At 35.8% G+C, this 25,759-nt stretch overlaps 1 protein-coding gene across 2 annotated transcripts in view; it reads left to right on the plus strand.

The window, feature by feature from the left end:
• LOC149547022 (uncharacterized) overlaps positions 1 to 25,759 on the plus strand; it is a 129,240-nt gene that overhangs the window by 38,409 nt on the left and 65,072 nt on the right. For both annotated transcript variants that reach the window (XM_089791472.1, XM_089791473.1), the window contains exon 6: positions 16,986 to 17,065. In XM_089791472.1, coding sequence (XP_089647598.1) covers positions 16,986 to 17,065 — 80 coding nt within the window. The remainder of the gene's footprint in view (positions 1 to 16,985; positions 17,066 to 25,759) is intronic.

Here is a 25,759-nt window from a genome sequence, read left to right on the forward strand (position 1 = left end):
TTGGAACAACCCGAAGTCTTGCTTGGGCTCAAATTGCCAACAAAAGATTACCTGCAGCCTGCAATGTTTGATTTCATCAATGCATTTGATACCAAGGGCCAATGCACTGTTTTTGATTTGAATTTTTTCCATCAATGCCAAGCAGCTCCCCAGCTACCATGATTTATTGGTGTTCCCATCTTTTGACGCGTATCGTCCATTTTGGGTGCAATTCCCTTTTCCACCATAGATTTTAATGCTGTTGCAATGGTGCTACTTAGGGTTTTGCTTGACCAACTGCTCATACTTGGTTCTTTCTCACATTCTATGCATTGGACAGTACTGGGATATAGAAGACAGCAGAGGAATTCCGAAAGGGTAGGTGTGTAAAAAAAGGTTCTATTCTCCAGAATAATATAAGGAGGCAGAGACAGTGACAGACTGTTAATGATTATTGTAATGACATTTCTAAATTTTTTGTCTCCATTGATGTGCAAACTCAGAAAGTGTTTGTTTTTAGAATGTTTTCTTCAACTCATTTATTGTTGTCAATGTAATGCCACTACAGGAATTTGGTAAGCTTCTTAGCCTGTTGGATATCTTGTAACAACCCTTATCATTCTTGCTCCCGAGTCTGAATAGTTCATTATGGATGACTAAGTTGATGAAGGTAAAAGTGATATATGTTGATGCATCTTAATGAGTGAATCACTTGCTATCTGTTATCTTTTTGTTGCTACTTTTCCTCATCATCTGAGACTGCCCTGAGATAGACACTGGTCACATTGTATTTGTTTCAGTCACTCATTTTAAAGAAATCACATCTCTCATTTTAGTTTCTGTTTTTGTGGTTCAATAATCACTGCATACAAGGAATAATGTTTACTTTCTGTGTATCATGCAACTCACCCCCACCTTGCACTTACTCCCAAGCTGCCATATCAGCTATATAGAGACTGTTTGGTAGTTAGTCGCTGTCAGACCAGTAACAAATTTGAGCTCAAATTGACAGTTTGGGTTTAACTGCTGATTTCATTTGTTTGTTTTATGCTTTTACCTCTTGAATTTCCCTCCTGAGTTTAGGTTAAGCTAATACTGTAGAGAGACAGTCCACTCTTGTATATTTAGCTCTGAATCGTCTAGGATTCCGCACACCAATTCATTTCATTGACTTGTTGACAACCCTCACCTTGTGAGTGGTCCAAAGGTCAAGATATGCCTAATGCTACCTCTATCTCCACATATTCTCCTGTTATTGAAAAAGCAGGCACCACAAATATGAGAAATCCATCAAAAGAGTATTATATTAATATATCCAATGGCTTAGTTGATAACTTTATCAGAACTGGATGGAGAGCCTTTAGGCGTGATTTTGGTAGATTTGAAAAGGAAATGAGTGTTGACATACATAATGGAGATGAATTTCAATCTTTGCATACAATAAATGTAGGTAAGAAATTTCCTCTGCCTCCACATTTGAGAAATCCAAGGGAATTGAAGCATACTACTCATACTTCATCTACTAGAATTGAACTAGAAGTGAAGACTATTCCATGATGTTGATCTGTTGGCAAGAGACACTGCATTATGACATGTATGTTATCAATGATCATTGCTAGCAACACTACATGATTCAAACAATCACTTGATAGGATCTGAAGTTTCTAAAGGTTAGAAGACAAAATTGACTATGGGAGAATAGGGACAGTGAGCAGGTTGCAGTAAATATTTTGGTAGGGTCATGTACGTGAAATATTGGAGAGGGAACCTAGGGGGAGCTTCATGGAGGTTTGTACTATCTTTTTCCATCTTTGCTCTACCTAGTGATTTCATATAATTGAGTTATGTTAGTTTGAGTATAGGTTTAGCAGAAGACTCAGAATGAACAATGATGTTCAGCTGGTAGATTGATCAACGATGCTAAGAGGTTGATGATCAGTGTTGTTCTTGAGGTTGCGATGATAAGCTGACCCAGTGAAGAGGTCTATGGTGATAAACAAGGATAGGTGAACAATTTGTGCAAGGATCACACCGACACTCTACACATTTTATATTTTATTCTTCGGACAACTAGTCAAGAACATTATTCTTGATATCAGGTATATAAGATTGACTTTTTGAGTTGATTAAGCGTAGAGATGGTTGGGTATGATAATGTAAAGATGGATAGGAAAACTGTTTTTGCGAAGGAGCAGATGGTAGAGGTTAGGTGAGTAATACAGCAAAGTTTTGTTATGTTATCAGTATATGTAATTACATTGAATTGTTTAGGATGTAATTACATTGAATTGTTTAGGCAGAGTTGATGTTATTATTTAGTTCACCTTTTGGATTGTAGTCCATCTATGTTTTGTAAGGCAAAAGGCTTTCACATATTGCAATCTGAGCAGTGTGCTTGTATGTAGGTGCATACCTCTTTTTACTAAATCCTCTAATAAGGTATTACTTTTAATAGAGTATTTATTTATTTGTTCCATGATCTATCCATGCCGTGGCTTTTCCCCTAACAAGGTTTCCCCGATAAAAATCATGGTGTCATAATGTTGTGGATGCATGTTCTATTTTGAGTTGTTTACTGTTTATTGCATTTGGTTTATGGTTGAGAAATCAGTTGGATAAAGTAAAAAATTGCAGCACACTGATTCCCCCCCTCAATGTTCCTTGATTCTAATAATTGGTATCACAACTTGGTGCCTCGGAGGAAGTCTAACAGCTTGAGGAAGATCTTGATGGATGATTCAATGTAAACTCAAGGATGCTATATTCTCGAACTAAAGAATCAGTTGAGTGATTCTATGGAGAAATGGAAGGAACTTGCTCAAGAATTGCAACAGAAGGATGACTCATTGTTGCTTGAAGGATGAATCTGAAAAACCAACACAAGAAAAGGAAATTATGAAACATGAAATGCAAACCATGATAATAAAAATGACGAAGGAAATTGAAGACAAGAAAAGGAATGAAGAACACCTCACAAAGCAATGTGCAAAGATAAATCATGAAATGGAAACCAGTATAAGGATTCTCAATGAAGAATTAGAAGGAAAAAGAAGCTATGAAGACTATCTCATTCAGAAAGACATAGAACTTAATGAAAAACACAGAAAGCAGATTGAAGACCTTGAAGGTGGAGTTGCTACTGCAAGGAATTGAAAGAAAAATGCATGTAGAGTTCAACAAAGCTAGATAAGAAGTTAGAAAGACATAGATCAAAAAGAGATACACATGGTCTTTGATTTGTAAAGGGAGAAAGTTCTGGATATGGTCAACAAAATACCTTATTAGATGATCAAATAGAAGAACCTAGGAGAATTTCAATGGTAGATGTTTGCATGCAATAAGTTTGGTCATAGGGTAAATAATTGCAGAAGCAAACCTAATGCTACATCATTCTTAGGTTATTGTTTCACATGCTTCAATTATGGACACAAAGCACGAGTGCAGATTCAAGGTAAACACAGAGGAAACGCCAAATGTTATAAATGCAATATTTTTGGGCACATGGCAAAGCAATGCAGACTAAAGACAACTCAATCAAACCTAAGGTATGGAAACTTTAATATGATATGTTTCAAATGTAGTAATCCAGGTCACATTGCTAGCAATTTCAGATTCAATAATGCGAATACAAACATGAGAGAATCAGTTGAAAAGAGCAAAGTGCAAAATACTGATATAGGAAAACAAAAAGGTTGATTCTGAAGGAAGTTAGTGTTGGAAAGATTGTCATTGATGTCAAGGCACTTGGTTGTGTTTGTTAGACTTCATAATCAATGCCAAAGGTTAAGTATGAATGCATCTAGCATATACAAGATTGAAGGTGTAAGAGGTTAATTATATATTGACTATATGTACAGAATGATTCATGCCAGCAAAATACTCACAGTGAATATATTCAATCAATGTTAGAAGACATACACTGAGTTCCAAGTTCAGCCATCTGATATGAACAAAATAATTATACACAGTAGACGGACAACAAACCATGATCAACATAGCAGCGAGGATCTGAAATACTTATGTATCTTAAGTTGTATACTGTTAGTAAGATGTGCAGAAATAAGGTCAAACAAGAGTTTATGGCAAATAAACATCTAAAGCAATAACAATACAATAAGACTTGACACATCTTTATCACTGGCATCTCTGCAATAACATCTCTGCAATATATTCACACACAGAAGCAATATATCTTTGTATTCACTAGAGAAAACATTAGAAGCAATACTTGGCATCGTGAGTATGAAATATACAGGAGAAGACGAGAAGTTTGTATTTCCAGTTCAAGCTTAAAAGTGATAAGCCAACAAAAACATTCAGTGAAATATAAAACAGAGGAATAGATGAATACACAGGCAGATATAAACTACCGCTACGCATAAGTATTTAAACGATGAATGAATACCATGACTGATATTTCAACCTAGTTCACAAATCATATAACAAAGGAGTTTTGATACGCAAACACCATATTAAGGGTTATGCCAGAAGTCACGATAGTGTTGGGAAAGAATATTGTGAGACGTAAACTCCAAGTATTCCATCAAACACTCATATTTCCTGTGACAAAGCTCTGAATGGTTGAGTCTTTAATGCAGACATTGGTTCAAAGAGTTGAAGCCAGTTTCAAGCGCATGAATTAGAAACATGCCAAAAACAAATACCATATGTTTGAAGACAGCAGTCAACAGTAAGAATGAAAAACTAGTGATTCTCTTCAAATACGATGACCAATATTTCATATGGCAGTGACAACATATGATTAGCATGATCAAAGGAGAGAACTACAGTCGGGATTGAAATCTCAGTCAAGCGTGATGAACAGTGCAGTAATGAAATGACAATGATAAATTCACGTCATGCAGCATAATGGAAAACCTGTATACACAGATCTGCAATAAGTGACATATGTGAAACATAAAATAGAGGCGACTATAGAAGTATGGTTACAAATCGAACAATGAAAAGAATTGGTGCACTAATAATCACTGCAGCAGAGTAAAGAAGATTATTTGAATTAAAGAAGATGCGACAATAATTGACGGCACTGAAAAATGCGTACCCAGTATGGTGAGAATATATATGGAGTATAGTGTGACTGTATCAACAGCCTGGATCGTGTTCAAAGGCAAGGACACTTTTTGAAGCACTGCATTTCTCAAGTATGCATTGATGGAGAGAATCAGAGTTCTTTTGTTTTCAGCGATTATCTTTTAAAGTGGAGTTTCTTAGCATATAGTAAAGTTATCATATAAATATCTTTCAAAAACAAGTTATACTATGTTATCCGACAAGTATGAAGGTTTTATTGAAATAAAATAATAAAAGGCTTTCAAAGACAAAGTATTTAAGGAGATCATAATAGTGCATTTATTAAGAGAGGAGGATTAACTTATTATAAAATATATTATTTTAAGAAAAGGCATACCCTCTCGTAAATGAAAGGTTACTTTGGTTCTATTACTGAGGATATAAATAAGGATTATTTTATTTGAAAAATAGTGTGAATGTGAGAGAGGTCAGTGGTGATGAGGGAGTGAAAAGAAGAATAGTAAGGAAGTAAAGATTGAGTAAGAATGAAATGGTAAAATAAGAAATGAGAAGTCAGTGGGCTGTGAGAAGAATGTAGAGGAGTGAAAGAAAGTTGTGCAAATCATAGAATAGTAAGTGGAGTATAAATAGAGAAATAGAGTATAATAAAGAATTAAATAATCAGATTTTTAATCTGATTTATATATCTATCAGAGAGAGAGTGTGAAAGTGCAAAAAGAAAAAGAAGAAATGTATTTAATTAAAGAGGTACGTATTTCAGTTTAAGAGGTTGGTTTCAAGAAGATATAGAAGAAAAGTGTGTGCTGAAGCTAAATAATCCGTACAAATATAAGAAGAGTTAGTGTGTGCTAAGATCCATCATCACTTGAGTAAGCAACATCGCGAAGGTGAAAAGAAGTTTGTGCGCAGTGGGTTGGTACTCACGAAGACAGCAGTGGGGGCTGGTGCTTCCAATAGGTTGGAGCCTACAAAGTGTGGGAGTTGGAGCTTCCAGTGAGTCGTTGCTCATAAAAGTAGAGGTCATAGCCTCTAGTAGGTTGGAGCCTACAAACCAAATTGTAAAAGATCAAGTTATATATAAAAAACAATTATTTGCCATGGTTTTCTCCTGCATTGGGCTTCCATGTAAATCCTTTGTTATTGTGTTATGTGTGTAATTGTTCATCTCAGCTTCTAAAGTTATATGGATGTAAGGGAGTTTTTATGATTTATTTTAGCTAACTCATAAATTGAAGGAATTGATGAATAAGATTGATACAATCAAGAGCAAACATATGTAAGGAACACAATGATGTATCTTGATTTATTTTGGAGGATCGCAAATGATGTTACAGTCCATAGTTTGAATGCAGTTTTGTGCTAGGGAAACAACGCATTAAATGAAATTTACCTTTCATAGTACGTATTGAAATAAAAGAATAACATAATACTCAAGGATAATTCTGTGTAATGGTATAAGATCATTCCAATGTAATATAGATTAAGATCTAATTTAAATATATACTTTGAACATATATGCCTATATGTATTCAATTGTCTTAATATATAGCTTCAATCTATGTTTTAACATATTATTACTTTGTATCCATATATAATCACCATATAGGTATGTTTATATCTAATAATGTTTCTCCAAAGCATGGTCATTTCATAATCCGCTCTATTTTATTTTCTCCTACCCATGCTATATACTTCAGTTCTGCTCAAGCAGTCGTTGTTAGATAAATGAGAAATGTCTCTTTCTTTCCATCTCGGGCTCGTACCACCCTTGCCACGTATGACAATTGTTCTTCATGGTTTCCTTCCTTTGACAACTCTCATGTCGACCAAATTAAGCTTTGTTATCTCCTTTTGAACCCCTTTCTTGCCCTCTAATTTACAAAAGGTTTGTAGAACCCACGTGCCTACGCTTTATCTTACCACCCAACATTAATATTCCTAAGTGTATTGCTAACAAAGTGTCGTCAATTTGATGTCCTTGCAATGTGGAAATGCATTTATCCTCTTCATTATGGTTCATCACCGCTTGATGCAATCTCTCTATTAATAGGTTCACATCTTTTTATACATACTTCAATCTTAAAGGAATTGGTGCCCGAAGCCTATACCTCTTATATGCCTTTGTCAATGTATCTAGTGTCATTCTATTTAATAAACGAGGTTGTAACCTTTTTTTTAATCTCTTGTCTCAGTTTTACCACATGATCTCTTATCTCAGTTTTACCGCATGGCAAGTTTGCTTACTTTCGTTGGGGCTAATGTACGTTTTCCTTGACTGCTGCTTTTATTTATATCATCCTCTACTCGTGGTATCCAACTTATGTGTGATAGGATTTAATTCCTCCCATATGATGTTATCTTTCACTTTCTTTTCTCCCCTTTCTATTTGCAAGGATTTGTATTTAGCTGACATGGATTTCTACATATATAATATGCTTTTTTTCATTGCTCGTCGATTGTCTTCAATTGACCCAGCATGTAACTATTTGTACGTTATCAAGGGTTTATATGACATGCAATTATATTTGTTAGACTTTTCCCTATTATTTGTCCAACATGTCGTTTGATTCATTCTGCAAAGGACGCTTGTTCACTATTTGATGTGTCTGACCTATTGTTATATTCCTCAGACTTGTTCAAAGACAGTGAAGGAAAAAAATCTCTGAAATTTGAATCTATTTACAATGTCTTCAATGATTTTCTTATCTTTGCAGCCTAGCTTTGATACCATGTTAAGGTTGTAATGGATCACTGCAAATGTATTAACCTTACTTCTTGGGTATATGTTTAACAAGAGCAGCAATCTCTCTCTTATATTGTGGAAAACACATGTAGAGACATGTCCCTTCATGGGAAATGTCTATTCATTATTATTTAATTAATATAAAAATTAATTATTTAACTATATATATATGATATCTCATATACATATAATATATATCTTTAGTTTAGTCTCATGGGTTTATCCAACTGAGGCTACTAAACATTAACATAGGTGATCTATATCAAGCTAAGTCAAGTAGCTAATTTACATAGATCAAGCGTTTTGTTGTTCTCTTGTAATTACAATAACAAATCTCGGTGAGGGTGGAATTCAACAAGTCTTTTGTACTAAATCCCCTAACAGGATGACACAATCATTTGTGCCTTAAATCCTTTGGACATGCTACCTCTAATAGGGTAAAGACTTTAATTGGTCTTCACAAAATCCCTTATCCGGGTGGCACTTGGCATTGTCTTTGTAATCTTTTAATAGGGATAAGCTCTTGATGGGACACACTCTAGAAGGGTGCAAGCTTTGTAAACATCGACTCACAACCGTGGTTTACCCTAGGTTGGTTTCCACGAGATAAACCTATGTTGTGTTCCTACCTTTTGTCTTGTATGCATTGTTACTTACCTGTTAATTGGTTAGATCATAAGATTGCATATCAGCAGATTGGTGAAAGGTGAAAATTTGAAGTTACAATCATTATATTGATTCACTCCCCTCTCAGTATAATCACTAGTGTGTTGACCAACAATTGTTGTCAGAGTCTTGGTCCTCTGAAGACAAGCCTAGCAACTTGAGGAAAAGATTAGAATGATGAAAAGAGAGGCACAAAAGTTTATAGAGGAAAACTATGCCCTATGGTGTGGAAAGATGAAGCTGCATCTCAAAACACTGGGAGATGCATACTGGAAGCATTTTGAGACCAAATATGTTCAACTTGCAACACCACTGGATGCGAATCAAACAAAGGAGAAGGAGTTACTTGTTGCTACCATGGATGCACTGGTAAGCACACTTGCGTATGCTGATTATGTTGATGTAGAAGATCTTAAAACTGCTTATGAAATTTGGAAAAAGCTTAAAATTGTTTATGGAGATGAGAAGCACGTCCAAATGGCGAAGGTTGATAGCCTGAGAGGGGAAGGAGAGAACATCGAGCAATATAGCAAGAGAATAAAAGTTGTAGTGATTGGCATAAAAGCAGTTGGAGGCAGATTGGAAGATGTAGTGAGCAAAATATAGAGGATTCTGCAATGTTAGTATGGTAAAAGGGTCTCAAACTTTTAGGAGCTAAGATCACTGGAGAAAGGTGAAGTTTCATTTGATGCTTTGATAGGAAAGTTGATTGCTTTTGAACTGAGGAACTGCAATAACAATCTTCAAAAAGGTGAGGCTACATTCAAAGCCTCTGTTGCACCTGTTATACCCAGAAGAGAAAAAGAAGTGGAGAGCATTTCAAGACTCAACAAAGACCTTGAAAGTCTCTTTGCAGAAGAAGCTGAACAAGAAGAGCTAAAGGTTCTACTGGTTAGAAGATTGCCTCGAGGGAAAGGAAAGTATAAGGGTAAACTTCCTTTCAAGTGTTTTAACTATCGCAAAATAGGACATATAGGTACCAATGTCCTAAGTCAGACAAAAGGGAAAGAACAAGAAGCATAAAACTTCATAAACAAAGGCAAGAAGCATTGCTATCTTGTAGAAGGTGTGACTAATGAGGAGTAAACTTGTTCTAATGACGATGAGGCAAAGATAGCTTTTGTGGCAATAAATAAAGAACCAGTGGAGAGAGCCTTAATATCGAGCACTAGTCATAACAATAACTGGATCATAGACAATGGTTGTTCTCATCACATGATTGGAGACCGGAGCAAATTCCTTGAAGTAGAGGAATTAATGTAAGGGTAATGATTTAGAATGCGAGATTCGACAATGATCCTTCATGTGTCGTGATAGGTAAGGGTTCTATATCTTTATATGATTGTACAAATTGTGAAGATGTGTATTTTGTGGAAGGATTGAAATATAACCTGTTGAGTCTAGCTCAACTAAGTAATAAAGGTTATAGGTTTGAGTTTGCCAAAAGGGTCTTGTAGGATTCTAGATAAGATAGGTAAACTACTTGCAACTGGTGAACAAAGAAAAGGTAATTTGTTTTACCTTGATTCTAGAATAAATAGTTGCTTAATGACAAAAACTAATAGTTGGCTCTGGCATAAAAGGTTGTGTGATGTGAATTTTGCTAGCATTGTAAAGGTAGGAAGAAAGAAATGTGTGAGAGGATTACCTCCAATTTCTAAATCGGATAATGCTATGTTAGGATTGTCAACTGGGCAAGTAAGCTAGTTCAAGTTTCTCTAGTAAATTGTTCTCTTTTGAACAAACTCTAGAGTTAGTGCACTGTAACTTGTGTGGTCCCATGAGGACTAGGAATGTATCGGGCAATAGGTATTTTATGTTGTTCATAGATGATTTTTTTAGGATGATGTGGTTTGTTTACTACCTAAAGGAATAGTTAGAATCATTCCGCAAATTTAAAGTTTTTAAAACCAGAGTGGAAAGGGAGACATGCAAAATTCTAAAGTGCCTAAAATTAGATAGGGGGGGTGAGTTCATCTCACAAGAGTTTACGAGTTATTGTAAAGAGCAAGGGATAAAGAGGCAGATGTTAGCCCCTAGGAGACCTCAATAGAATGGTGTTGCTAAGAGAAGAAACAAAACAATAATAGACTGTGCAAGAACATTGATGATTCAAAAGAACGTTGCACAAATCTTTTGGAGAGAAGCTACAAGTACAACAGTGTATACTTTAAACAAGGTTCAAGTGAAGAAAGGTAAACATAAGACGCCCTATGAGCTGTGTTCTGGACACTCACCATTGGTGTGTTACAATAATTTTTTGGAAGTTAGTGTTATATAAAAAGGGATGAATATAATGGGAAGTTTGAGCCTAAGAGTGATTCAGGTATCTTCATAGGATACTCCACGAAAAGCAACTCTTACTATTGTTTGAACACCAAGACAAATAAGATAGCGGAGTCATCCAATGTGAAGGTTGATGATATCTTAGAAAAAAATGATGAAGGAAGAAACAAAGAACCTAAAGATTACAAGTAGTTTGTATACACCCGACTTACTACACCTATAGTAGAAGAACTTGCATAGGTTGTGCAAGAACAAGTTTAGGAAGAAGTTGTCTAGCCTGAGGAACTAGTTGTTGAGGCACCAACAAAAGAATTAGTGCTAGCAAAATATTTGGGAAGACACCATGCAATAGATCAAATTATTGGGATAAAGATGTTGGAGTGATGACAAGAAGCAAGGCAAGAGAGACTACTTGTCTAATTGCACAAATTGAGCCCAAGGCCACAAAAGAAGCCTTAAAGGATAAAGACATCGATTCTTGTTCCCAACAGGCACAAAAGGGGCGTATAGAAACAAGATGAATGAGGATGGAGAAGTAATAAAAAATAACGCCAGACTTGTTTGCGAAGGGTATGCTAAGAAGGAATAGACTATGGGCAGACCTTTGCACCGGTGGCAAGACTAGGAGTCAGGATACTACTGGCATATGTAGCTTACACAAGGTTTTAGTCTGCATTCCTCAATATGCAAACTGAAGAAAGCTCTCTATGGTCTTAAACAAGCTCTGAGGGCATGGTATGAAAGAATAGATAGATACCTTATCAAATTAAGGTACTCAAGAAATGAAGTAGATAATATATACTTCAAGAAATTACAAGGAGATATGTTAATACTAGTTCTCTATTTGATGATCTTCTGATAACTGGCGATGACTATCTTAGTGTTAAATTTAAGCAAGACCTCATATTTGAATTCAAAATGAAAGATTTAGGTCTTCTACACTACTTCTTGGGATTATAAGTAAGACAAAAGGAAGAATATGTTTTCCTAAACCAAGGGAAGTATACCACTGACATATTGAACAAATTTGGCATGATGGATTGGAAATCGCTATCCACATCTATGGAGACAAATCTCCATAAACTCAAAACCGAGGGACATGAGTTTGAGGCCATTTATTCTACATATTATAGACAAATAATTGGTTCTTTAATGTACTTAGTAAATACCCATCCTGATGTTTGTTATGCCACAAATACACTTAGTTTATGTGCGAACCTAAGAAAATTCACCTCGTGGCAGCAAAACATATTTTGAGGTTCCTGCGAGGCACTATTGGACTTGGTATGAAATATGAAAAGGTTGAGTTATAGCTTCATGGATATTGAGATTTTGATTGGACTGGATGTTCTATTGGTCGAAAGAGCACTACAGGATGTTGTTTTAGTCTTGGTTCTGCAATGATATCCTGGTCTAGCAAGAAGCAATCTTTTGTTGCCCTAAGTTCCATCGAAGTAGAGTACATAGCCGCATCCATGGCAGCTCGAGAAGCAATGTGGTTAAGGAAGTTACTGGTTGGGCTGTTTGGAAAGCCTCTAAAACCTCTGTCATTTATTGTGATAATCAAAGTTGCATCAAACTCTTAGTGAATCTAGTCTTCCACAATAGATCCAAACATATAGAGATACCTATTCTCTACATCAGAGATATGGTAGATAGAAGTGTCATCAAGTTGGAATACATCAACACTGAAGAGAAGTCTGTCGACATATTCACCAATTCTCTTGCAAAGTTGAAAGTGGAATACTTCAAAGGAAAACTTGGTATGAGAAAACTATAATTGTAGCTCCTGAGATAATCTCTTAGTTTTGGGATATATATATATATATATATATATATATATATATATATATATATATATATATATATATATATATATATATATGACTTTTATTGTTTTTTAAAGACTTACTATTGTGCACATGTGGTTGTTTATGAAAGGTGATGATCTTTCATTTTATGAGATGTTAGGTCTCTATTGTAAGTTGACGACCTTAACAATAGATTGACTTGTTATCATAGACTTAACTAAATTGTTGTCCCAGAATGTGCCAGATTAAATTGTTGTCCCAGAATGTGCCAGATAATATGATAACAAAAGTATCATGATTGACTTCTACTATTGTCCTAGGATGAGCCGGAACTCACAGTACTACTTGTGTTGTGTGTTTTATGAGTTCTTGATCCATTTGTCATATATTGTTCTAGACTGTGTATCATAACAATAAAATCATGATAGACTACTTTTGTCCCAGAATGAGCTGGAGGTCATGATTCTATATTGCCTTAGATCAAGATCAACATTTGATAGACTATACCTAGCTATTGTCCTGGAATGTGCCCAATTTCAGATTATTGTGTTGATGAGCATTTGAATCTTAGATTGATGAAATCTAGATCATCAGTTTTTGTGACATAATCATATCCTCCCTCACTAAGAGAGTGTTGGATTTGTAGCATCTGTTGGGTATCTTCTATTTGATTATTGCTCAACAGGAATTGCAAACACACACACACACACACACACACACAACACACACACACACACACACACACACACACACACACACACACACACACACACACGCACACGCACATGCGCGCGCACGCGCGCACACGCACACACACACACACCCACACGCACGCACATGTATGAGTATATACGAGAGTATGTTAATTGACTATATTAAACTGATTTGATCTTTTCAATCTCTGTACATATGTAGCTATCATATTACAAGATGAATATGATTCCATTATTCACTATTATCGTGAACCGCTTCATTATGTTATATCACCGATTGAGATCAGAAGTTGTGAATTGCTAGAATCATGATCAGATTTCTTGAAGCACCGAATGTGATTTAGTATAATGGATCTTAACTAATGATTAAGGATAATTATTAAGTGTTGTCTCATATAGAGACATGACCCTACGTGCCCAAGAGCATGTAGAGTCATGTCTCTACATGAGACACAACCTCTAAATCCTTTTATGTACAAAGTGACATGATTTTTTGGAAACACATCAATAACACAGGCTGTTACCAGCAATCTGCATACTTATATCCACCTGTGATTAAAAGAAGAAAGCATTAGCATTATTCGTTGAAGGATTCAAATACAAGTAAGATATCAAGATTCATTTCTTGAATGATCTAGTTATATCCTCACTGTGATAAGTATCAAAACTGGAGCAGTCAAATCTGAACACAATCTAAAGAATAAAGTTCTACCTCTGTTCTTATTTTTCCTAACACCTAAGAGCACCTAGATGGACGTGCACACGTAATCTTGAGACCACATGATGACTTGTATTGTAATATTATAATATTTTTGATGAAAATATTTCATATTGGGGAAATAATTGAACAAAGTACCAATACTGAATGTGGGTCAAAGTGGGTGTGGTAGCACATGGTTTATGTGATATCACTTAACGATTTTGTGGGAGTTTGTTGCTTTTGTTTCTGTAAAAGCAACCACATGGGTAGTTGTCAAGTTTAGGCAGGTTAGCATTTGTAGAGGTTGGAAGCATGACATAGAATGTATGGTTTCTTGTTTGTTCAAATGGAATGCTTGTTTATTGAGTTTGTCTCTACCATCTGTAGGGTGGAGGGGGAAGGTGATAACTTCCTTTGCCCCACCCCTACTTTTTTTAGGGAAGGGGGTTCGGTTGTTAGTCGCAGCCCTCAGAGGACCCCTACTATCTATAGGGCCTGCCCCCCATCATTAATTAGTACCAATCACAACTCAAATTGACACAAATAAGACAAGTGCCTCAGCGTAGGCTTTGAAGGCTTTCACAGTGTATCAAAATGGATGCATTGTTGAATAATACATAGCTGACAGATGCATTTGCAGGCTGAGTTTTCTCCTCATGAGGTTTTCTTGTGTGGGTATGTTGTCTATTCTCTTGCATAAGGACTCGTAAGTGTTTATTTGCACAAGATCTATTATGGGTTATGTTGAAATTATCATAAAGTTGGCTGCAACTTTCCTTACACAGGCCTATAAAAATGGTCATAACAATTGCGCATGACAAGCAAATTTTTTGGCTCAGACTTCTTCATAGATAAGAATTTAATCATAGGAAGCAAGAGGAAAGAAGGGTCGAAGTGGAAAAGTTTAGAGCAACAAGAGATGAAGGCAAACAAGCAATGGTTGAACAATGGAAAACTGTTATAGCCTATTTTGTGTCCCATAGTAAGGCAAGGAAGCAAGATGACAGCAAAGAAAGTACTTTTGATTTGGTAGTATGAGGGAAAGCAACAAAGCCTTTTGGGCAAAAAAAGGCCAAGTCTCAAGTTTTAGTCGTGCACGTCAAAATGAACAGCAATCAAGGCTTCCCCAAGCCTATTGAAGTCTAATATGTTGGAATTGTAGAGGATATTTGTGGATAAGGGGAATGTGGTTAGGAATTGTTGGACTCACAAAAAAACTTATGAGCATGAAAGTGGACTATGCGCCATTTATTTTCTATCATAGGTTTCTAGTTCTGCTACTTTGAGGATCTTGTCTTCTTATAGCTATATCCACTGTGTTAAGAGGATCAAACTTAGCTCCAAGTGAATAGAGAAGCTTGTAGTTATATATAGTGCATTGCATCACTTATACCTCAACACACTTTTTTGCAAGGAGAGTTTAGTATCATGTTGGGATGTAGAGCTATAGTAGCCATCGTAGATTGATGAGGATGCTACACAGATAGGGTGTTTGGTATTCTTTTGGGGGAGTTTGACCATGTACGCTCCAATAGGTCTAGTGATGAGGATTTTGGGGATGATTAGAGGCATTATCATCCATTTTGTTATTTTTGAACATATGTAATAATCATTTTATTAATTTTAATCATCATATTGAAATCTTGAATATAATAGACATTTTTAATTTGATATTTCATTGTTCAATGTTAAATTGTTAATTATCTCTTCAAAGTTTAGTCATTTCAATTTTTACTAGTTTGCTTTTAAAAGTTTCAGTTGTAATTTTAATACCCATACATCTTTTTATAATTTCTGTGTTACAAGTATTACATGTATTTTTGTGCCACTCCCAGTGCTAGTTCCTTGTTCCAAAACGTAAGGCCTTGGTCCCTTCTTCCCCGTGTCAAGAAATACTTTGTGGAAGGAGGGTAATAACAGGAGAGGCCACTCAGAGACAACTTTCAAAACCTGCTGCTCCCATGACATTGGTATTAGAATGGAGTTGGGTATGGTATTGATAATCTTGGATCAAACACGATGCACTTGGTATTATCTATCTTATGTATACAACTTGACCAAACTTATGTGTTGAGTTAGCTCAACTGATAGCAACATGCATAGCTAGGGTTTTCAATCTGTATCCAAATCCATCAATTTCATTTCCTCTCTTTCATGGTTATTGGAACCCTTACTTTGTTTCCATGGATTTCATAATCATGAGTTTTGTATGCCAATGTTCCAGTCTCGTAACTATGGTACAAACATCTTGGATTAAAAGTGTTTTATCGCACCATCCCCAATTCCCCACCAAACTCCTTTGGTATGTTTTTAGTTGTTTTTGCAGAGTTGGCGTTTTTGAAGTCGAGTCTTGACAAGTCTGAGTTGAGTTCAAGTTTAGAAACTATGGGATAAGTCGAGATTGTTGATAACTGTTTAGAACTATTTACTTACAACTGCCCAAAGATGACAAAGAACTAAAAAACTAATCAGATAAACAAGTACAACAAATTATATGAAATTGGAAGTAGACTAGGTAAGTTATCATCGTTGATCAAGATTTTTGCCCTTTCTGACTCAGCTATCTTTCATGAGTTTCCACGATACATTTTTGCTCTAGATGCAGATTCCCTTCTCTCATGTTTTTTTTTTCATCATTCAGCAGATATGTATTATCCATTATATTTCAGGAGAGTTATATGTACATTTTTTGTCATATGATAGTGCAAAGTAATAGAAACAGGTGTGGCTACTTGTGTATGTGTATGCTATTAAATGTGCATTCTATTTTATATTACCAATAACTTTACAGAAATGGCAATGTGTCCACCTAATTTCTCTTTGACTGATTGTAAAAGATTTCGTATATTGCAATAAAGAACATTTCATTATGTCGGGAAGTTAAAAAGGCCTTTTTTGGAGACAATTTTTAGTTTCATTGTGCAATTTTATTTTGAATGCATTAATTTTTTCTAACATGGCATCTGCTTTACATTGCTACTGCCTACTAGTGTATAGGATCTTAATTTTTTAGTGATGTTTCTGTCTTTGAATAGATGGGATAAAGAATTCAAGTGGTGGCAGTCGAAGATCATGGAAAGGATTGCTTTCCCATCTTGCAGATCAAGTTTCACAGGTTTCAATATTATTTTTTGTTGTGTCAATGTGGTGCTTTATGTGGAAATTGTAGTCTTGCAAGAAATAAATCAAATTTAGTGGACAGTTTTGTTGAAAATGTATGAAAAATGATATGATTACTTCATGAGTGATATTAATAATGCACTTCAATTATTATCAAACTGTCAATTGTTTTTTTTGACCTCTAATTGTTTTAAGATACTGGATTCTAGATATGTTTACTCTATAAATACTAATTCCACATATTGTAACGAAACAAGCAATTCACGAGTAAGTATATATTATTAAATGATAAAAATTGAACAAGGTCATTAAGTGTAGATCATAATGTTAGAAATATGGCATATCACTTATAGCTCAGACCTTGCAATGTATATAGTTAGATAGTTCTTCTTTTGCATTGGCTCATAAAGCAAGAAAAGCATGGTAAAGTTGCATCTCTAAAATCTTATTGAAAGTCATCATGTCTAAACTTGATATTTTCTAGTCTAGATATAGGGTGGGGTATGCTTTGGGTTTGTGACATGAAATTTTTTTGTGGGTTCAATGTAATTGTGTAAGGCAAGGAGGAGGATGGTTAGTGAATGAAGTAAGACCAAGATCAAGGAAGTTAATTATGATTTGGATGTCCTCAAGAGATGGAGGGATCCACCATCTCCGAGGATATAATTCTCTAACCTGCATAGCTTTGCCTTGGCCAAATCCTTAGATCTTGCGAAGTTTCACCAGTTGGGCTTGGGAGATTTTAAAACGTCCAGTGGTGAAGGAAAGACAAAAGATTAAAGTGGATGTTGGTCTGCTAAAGAATGGTGAGTGTTTGCAAGAAAGTGCCTCAAATCAAATCACACACCACTAAACTTGTTAGTACTCTTGAGTCTTGGGGGTGAAGGATTGAGTCAAAAAAAATACAAAATCACTATTATAAGCTAGAACAATGTTTGTATATCACCTTGTCATGAAGCTCCCTACAGTCATCAGTATTCGCATCAAAAATCACCTCAATAAGATATGCCTTACCCTTACCAAGACATCTATGACCTGGTTCCAAGGCTCTTTGCAATTAAAACAAAGATTCCTTGTTGATTCCTTTTCTAACTCATCAGATGCAACCTTGCGATGATTAGGAGTCTTCACATCGCATTTATGATTTTTGACATTCTTGTGTGGCTAAGAAGAAGGTATAACTTCAAAGTCCATGGCTAACCAAAATCATTATCTAAAGAGCTAGGCTTGTGAGCCTTAACCAAACCTTTTAATTTATCACTTAATCCTTGAACAAAGAGCATTGTAACTCTCAGGGACCATTACATAATTTTTTGGAATTCATTGATGTAGGACTTCATATGTCCTACTAGCTTTAGTTGTACTAGTTCAATGCAATACACCTTCTATGTCTTTTCAGTCATAGTGAGTAACCAACCTTTTGACAAACTCTTCCTAAGAATCAACTATGTAATGAACCTACAAGACAAGTTTTTGATGTTTGCAATCGTATGCTACTCCTTCTAGGTGCATGATAGCAAACTAAGTCACTTTTTCCTTTTCTGTGGGCTTTGAGCTCCGAGTCGAGGCTTCAGAGTTTTTCGGCCTTTGGATTATAACTTGGCCAAGTCCTAGTAGAATCCTGCAAGACTCGTAGATTCCATGGACTCTCTTGACTTGGAGACTCCTTTGGCTAGGGCTCTTCCATGGCCAGCTAAGCCATAGAGTAAAAAAAACATTTTAATTTTTTTTAATGTTTTTTTGGATTATATGGTCGTGTTGCAATATCGAGTTCCAAAAATTTGTAACTATGGTTCCCAATAAGGCAATCAATATGGAGTAGTAAAAAATGTCTCGCATGTAGCAGGTATAAAACATAACAATTTGTCTATAAAGCAGATTACAAATAGAATTTCACTAATATTTTTGCCAAAAAAGTATTTTAATATGAATATCACAAATCGTAATCACAAATTCTTGGAACCAGGTATTCAAAATTTAAAATATCACTATAAAATTTGAGAGCATTGCAAGAAATAAAATGCTTTCCTTTTAAAGAATTGGACATCTCCAGAACACTGAAAGAACAATTTTAAGGTTTCTAAAGATTAAAAAAACAAATGTCTATTAAGCTGACCATTTGACAAAGTTAAATGATGATGACATTTGAGCAATTATGTAGTTGATATCATTCCAAAAATTTATAATGATCTTTCTAATCTACTAAGAACCAAAAATTTAAGCGAAGAGTTATGCCATAACTTGCATGTTAGAAGAATATAATATCATTTTTTTTTGTGAAGACTTAATAATAATATGCCACTTTGAGGGAGCAGCCTCGTAGTCTACAACAAGGGAGATATGACCGACGATCTTCAACATGAACACAATGCTCAATATGATGATGATAAATGATCTATACCTTCTATAATTTTAGTCTAAATTATGTCCTTTAGAAATTCACATTATACTAATGTGATCAATGTAAGCTTGTGCACGTGTGCAAAGTAGCTTCTATTCATCTCAATAATTGTAGATTTGATGTTAGTTGACCAAATGATGCATGAACAAAGTTTAATCCTTAATATATTTGGATTTCTTGTGTTTTCAATTTGCCAAGTCCTTCCTCACTCCAGATGCCAAGCTTGAACCAGTTTGTCGAGTCTGAGTCTTGTAACACTGTTATAAACCCATGATCTTGCTGACATTTCAATGGTTCTATTAAAAGTTAGTATAGTTATTTTGTTCAAAGCATCCTTATACTCCATAGGTTGTGTTCCCTACTTAATTGGCCCTCTATGTCTCCTGTCTTTCTGTTCTAAATGGTTTCTACTTTTGTTATAATATCTATATGGTCCTATTCCTCTTGAGTGCATGAGACCACTTTAATTTGACATGCAAGTAATTAGAAGTAACATGCAAATAACATTATTTGACATGCAACTGAAAAAAAATGACATGTCGACATGCAATTGAAAAAAGATGACATGCAATTGAAAAATCTGACATGCACTGACAAACCCCACAAGCTATCCTTGCTACGATTTTTTTTTCCCCTAATGATGAATAAAAGCAAACTGTCAAACCAAGGGATAATTCATTCCACAAAATTTTTATGAAATTATTGGCTGATTGGTGAGATATTTTTTTTTGATAGATAAATGGCCTAAGCCTTGATACATCTCAAGTACATAGATACATCCGGATAATCAGCTTTTAGTCCCAAGTTACATTTTTCCACCTTCCTTCTAGGCCGTTCCTCGCCCTTTCCTTCTTCTTTTGTGTAATATCCCTCAACTGGACAAAGCTTAATCAGATCAATTTCTTTCATTGATTAGTAGTTTGACATTTTGTGGAACACTTGGGAAGCATTTTGCATACCAGCTAGTGCTACTGAACATGTGAGTGAATTACTCTAGTTCAACTTAATCAACAGTTTATGCATTTCCAGATAGCAACCATTTACAATTAATTTTACTGCCTTGCAAAAATCTGCTAACTATGTTATGATATCAGTCTAGTGATGAACAACCAAAAACAAATTTACTATCATTCACTGTTTTCTCAAAGGCAATTACAAATTACATTTCACTTATTAAATAAAGAGCTTGGAACCTGGAAATGTTTTGCACTGTGTACATTCATCTTCCCCACCAAATTGCAGCCGTGGAGTGTCTGCTACAGCAGCCCAAAATTGCTTTAGCAATCTAGTCTCTCATGAATACAAACAGTCCCAATGCCAATAGCATGGATACTGGCGTGATTTTCAGAATGCTTGATAGGGCAAATACATCTCCAATGTGCAGCCCGAGCCAGAGAACTTCTGCCCAGAACTGCAATGATGCTAACGTCTAAAGTCAGGAAGGAATAAATTCTCAAATACAGGGTTTATTGGCATCAATTTGCGGAGGTTTCAACGCCCAGCTACAACTCACAATGCCTTAATGCCAATATGCAGGAAGAATTGGCATTTTGTTGCAGGCATAAAGTGCTCAGAAAAATCAGACATATAAATGCCTAGCAACTGATAAAGCTAGCGTTCAAATCAGGTTACACAGTTGCCCACAATCAGACTTTTTAGATTTAGTAATTTACCAATAATCAAAGATTAAATTACCAATTTCCCCTCAGCATAAAGTCGCCCTCTCAGCCACATGAATCACAGTAAGAGAAGACACTGAATTATTCCAACCAACAATCGCTTCTCAGCCACAATTGCTACACAAAGAGGAAGCTTGGAAATCATACACTCAAATCAAACTCTTACGCATCAGCAAGGGCATAGAAAAATCAGAACTTTAGAAACGTTACAAAGAAGACCAATCAAAATAAGATAATCAAATAATTGGATGCTTTTTGTAAGATTTTGCCTTAGGGCAAAATCACCCAAGATCAAAGAATTCAAGCACAAGCACAAGAATAGACCAACAAAGTATGATCATAATAACAATATCAAAAATGAATTGATGATATGTCATGTACATACACACTAGGAGTGCCTAAATATAAAGGCCTCTGGAATGCTTCTAGAATGCCTAGGAGTCAACACATTGATAAGTCTTACAACCAAGCACATGTCCACCAGGAGTGGATTATCCTCCATTAAGCACAAGAGTTAGTGCGATGATGAGAGGACAAGCCTATAAAGGTGTAGCACGTAAAATTATGTTGTAGACACCATGTGCTAATATAAGAGTGCGAATAATTGTTGTCAACATGACAACTTAGTTAATTATGCAAACTCCAGTGTTGTAGACACCATGTGTTGAATTAGAGTTGCTTACTGCTGTGTTCTTATCATGACAACTCATAAGAGTATGCAAACTCCTAGGTATCAAACTAATAAATAATAAAATAATGCATTGACCTAAGTAAACTTAAGTAAGTGTAATAAGTAAATTCTTATTTACACCAAGACCCCCCCTTAAGTGCAACTTAGGGGAATGCACTTAAGCTTACGAAAGCTAGGATGAAAATGCAAGATGGGTCCTGGCTACTAGGCCATGTTAGGTACCTATGTACAAAATGCAATGAAATCTCTCATAAAGTGGAGAAAGAGGAAAAACCTCATGGGAAAAATTCTCCCCCAAAAAGAGAGATGAAAAAACAAGATGCATGGATGGATGGAGTAATCAAGACCCCCCCATTACGACATACATCAAGTATATACAATAGAGAAGTATGAGAAGAACACAATCCCAAAAGAGGAAAAGGTCCCTCCCCACAAGAGAGAAGAAGAAAGAAGACAAGGTAGTCCCTCTCCCCCCGCCCCCAAAAGTAGAATGCCGATCAGTGATAGCTGCTCCAATGTAGAAGCTAATCCATGATTGCTGAATAATGTTCCTCCCCTTTGGAAGAAACAATATCATAGGTATATATGAGATGCTTCCCCTATGTGTAGAAAGAATCCCGATGATGAATGGTGTCTCTGAAACCTGCTCAACTGTCCCTGTGTCAATACTGATTGTCGCCCTTTCCAAGACTGCTGAAAAGAACAAGTGCAGATCTAGCTAGGATGTATGTAGAACATATTCCAAAGAACCATGCGTCTCTTCAAATGATAAAGAGACCTCCTGCAAGTGCTGTACATAAGGATCCACAATCATATCAACTTGGAAAGACTGATCATGTAGAGAATGGACAGGAGGGTTAGAGTGAGCCCTTGCAACAATTGAAGAAGGATCTTCTTCATCAAAGAGAAGATGTATATCATCAATGATGTCTCCCAAATCTGCTATGTATGCCTCCACAAACAAACCTGAAATATCTGTTATGTAGTCATCCCCTGATGTTGGAACTGGAAGACAAGGTGTACCCAATTGTATTGAATTGCATGGACCTATCACTGTAGCAATATATGTATGTGGAATGTGCTGATGCTATATCTATCAATAGGATCCCACATATCTGAATTTGTTGAATCACTATCAGTTTCCACCGTGTATGAAGTGCGGAGAGGATTAGAGGGTAAGCTTGGTGAACTTTCCTCAAAGTGAACATTCCTCTATAAAAATCTTATGAGTCTCGAGATCCATAAGTCTATACGCCTTAATACTATCTTCATATCTGATGAAAGTACAAGGCCTTGGTGGTGGCTCCTTGTATTCCCTTGAAGATATGTTTGCCCATGCTGGACAACCAAAGACTCGGAAGTGTCTCACAATTGGTTTTCTGCCGCACCATGCCTCAAAAGGAGTCTTTCCATCTAAGGCATTATGAGGAGATCTATTAAGTATGTGATTGACACTGCTTATAGCTTCAACTTCAAGTGATGGATCCAGAGACTTGGCTTATATCATGCAACTTGCCATTGACTTAAGAGTTTTAATCCTTATTTCTGCAACACTTGTCTTTTGTGGATTAAATGCTACTGGATTCTGAAGATCAATACCCTCAAGTTTACAAAAGTCTTTAAGTCTTGAGTTCACATATTTTCTTTCATTATCCATACGAAGAACCTTGATGGCTTTCTTTGATTGCTTTTCAACATTACTCTTGAAGGCTAGAAACTTATCAAACACTTCATTCTTGTGATGAAAAAAGTAGACCCATGTGTAGCGTGAAAAGTCATCAATGAAAGTGAGGATGTAGCGACCCTTGCTAACTGATGTTACTTCAAAAGGACCTGCTAGAACTGTGCAAACCAACTCAAGAACAACTGATGCTCTTGAAGACCTTTCTTAGTCAATCTTCTCCTCTAGATCCATATCCAATGAACATGTTGAACATTCACCTTTAGAAAAGTTGACTGAAGGTAGACCTTTGACTATATTGTTTGAGCAAAGTTGATGAATATAGCGGAAGGCAAGATGACCATACTGCTTATGCCATAATTTGCTTTGTGATTGAGATTGAGTTAACAAGGCATGCGAAGGAGACTTAGGTACAAAGTGGGAGAAAGAATAAAGCCTTTTGTCATGATTGACTTTACCCACTGCAACCAATGAATCATCTTTAAGATTGCACACCATTATTGAATTAGGAAGGAACTCAACATTATTGCCATCTCCATAGTGAGTGATTTGTTAGAGTGAAAGGAGATTAGAGCTAAGGTTGGGAACATAGAGAACTTCTTTGAACTCTCCATTTTCCATCTCCACTTGTCCTTTCCCTTCAACTTCCATTTTTGTATCATCTCTTACAAAGATGTGCAGCACCTTAGACTGCTTCAATGAAGAAAAGTCTCCTTTTGAAGAACCCGTATGATATGAGGCACCTGAGTCAAGAATTCATTCTGCTGAAGAACTTGAACCTACCATAAGTGCTTGCCCTTTTCCCTTTGAAGTGGGTGGAGTTGAATCCTTGGAAGCATTTGGCACATTGAGTTTGTTCTTCCTAAGTAGGTTTTCCAACTCATTGATTCTCTTAGTCTTGCAATGATGCTCATTATGATTCTGTTTCTTGCAATATGCACAAAACAGTTTATCCTTCTTATCATTGTTTCCCTTCTTGTTGGAAGAAGAATTGCCTTGCTGTGAGGTGGTAGATTGTTGTGTCTCTGATTGTGATTTTTGCTTCTACTGCTTTTTCTTGTTGTTGGTAGAACTTTTGCCACTTTGATTTGATTGGTTCTCATTGCTAGCTACCAATGCCTTGGTCTTTGATGACTTGAGAATTCCCATATCTATTAACTTGGATTGTTCCAACATCAACATTTTTGGGATTGTTCCAACATCAACATTTCTGCAAATGCATCAAATGTAGGCTTAGTGAAGGCACTTCCCATGGTCAACTTGTGAGTGTTGTAACTTGAAACAAAAGATGCATAACTTCAAAATTTGATGAATAAATCGATCATCCTTCATAGGATTACCACAATCTTTAAGTAGTGCTCTCAATTCATTGGCTTTGTTGATATAGTCTTGAATTGTGTCAAAATTCTTAGGATCCAAGAGAAGTAGGTCATTCTTACTCCGGAATCCCTTTTCCTCATCCACCTTACCATACAACCCTTCAAGTTTGTCCCAAGAAGCCTTGGATTCCTTAAAGCTAGAAATGTGGAAGAAGAGATCTCTATGAACACAACTTCGAATGATTCCTAAAGCTTGATTGTTTTTAATTTGCCAATCAACTAATGTTGTATCATCAGTGGGTTTTGTAATTGTACCATAAACATATAGATTTAAACCTTTTTCCATTAATCTACTCCATACAATATCTTTCCATGTAGTATAATTGTGTGAAGTTAGAAGTGAAGTTTTAAGTGAACCCATGATGCAAAAAATTAAAAGAGCACAAAAGAGAGACATAAAAACACAAGAGACATCCCCCTATTCACTCAATCAAAAGAGCCCCCCAAAAATGATGCTTTTGGCACTTTATATGTAGTGTGTGTACAATAGACCACTTGTCAAAATGGACAAGAGTGGGCTTCTGATTTTTCTGTTTACAATTGCCTTTTGAGGTTGAAATCTGACACTAAGCATTGTAGCTCAGATGTACAACAAATTTGAAGAGTAATCAAAGCAATACAATGCAGAATAGGATCTAATTCTAAAGTGATATTTTTGTTCACACAAGCCTATAGTTTGATTGTAGATCTGGAAAGTAGACAAAAAATTAAGCACCTTCAAAAAAAATGGAACCTGAAAATGCGTCCAGATGAGCCTGTACGGAGCGTTTAAAGTTGCAAAATATAGGATTGGACAAGTACAACTGCTAAAAAATGCAATTTCTGACAAATCTGTGCACCAAAACTAAAAAAAACAGC

This window comes from Cupressus sempervirens, chromosome 7 (assembly GCF_028749045.1).
Source record: "Cupressus sempervirens isolate cs-2001-9-10 chromosome 7, ASM2874904v1, whole genome shotgun sequence".
Lineage (NCBI taxonomy): Eukaryota > Viridiplantae > Streptophyta > Pinopsida > Cupressales > Cupressaceae > Cupressus > Cupressus sempervirens.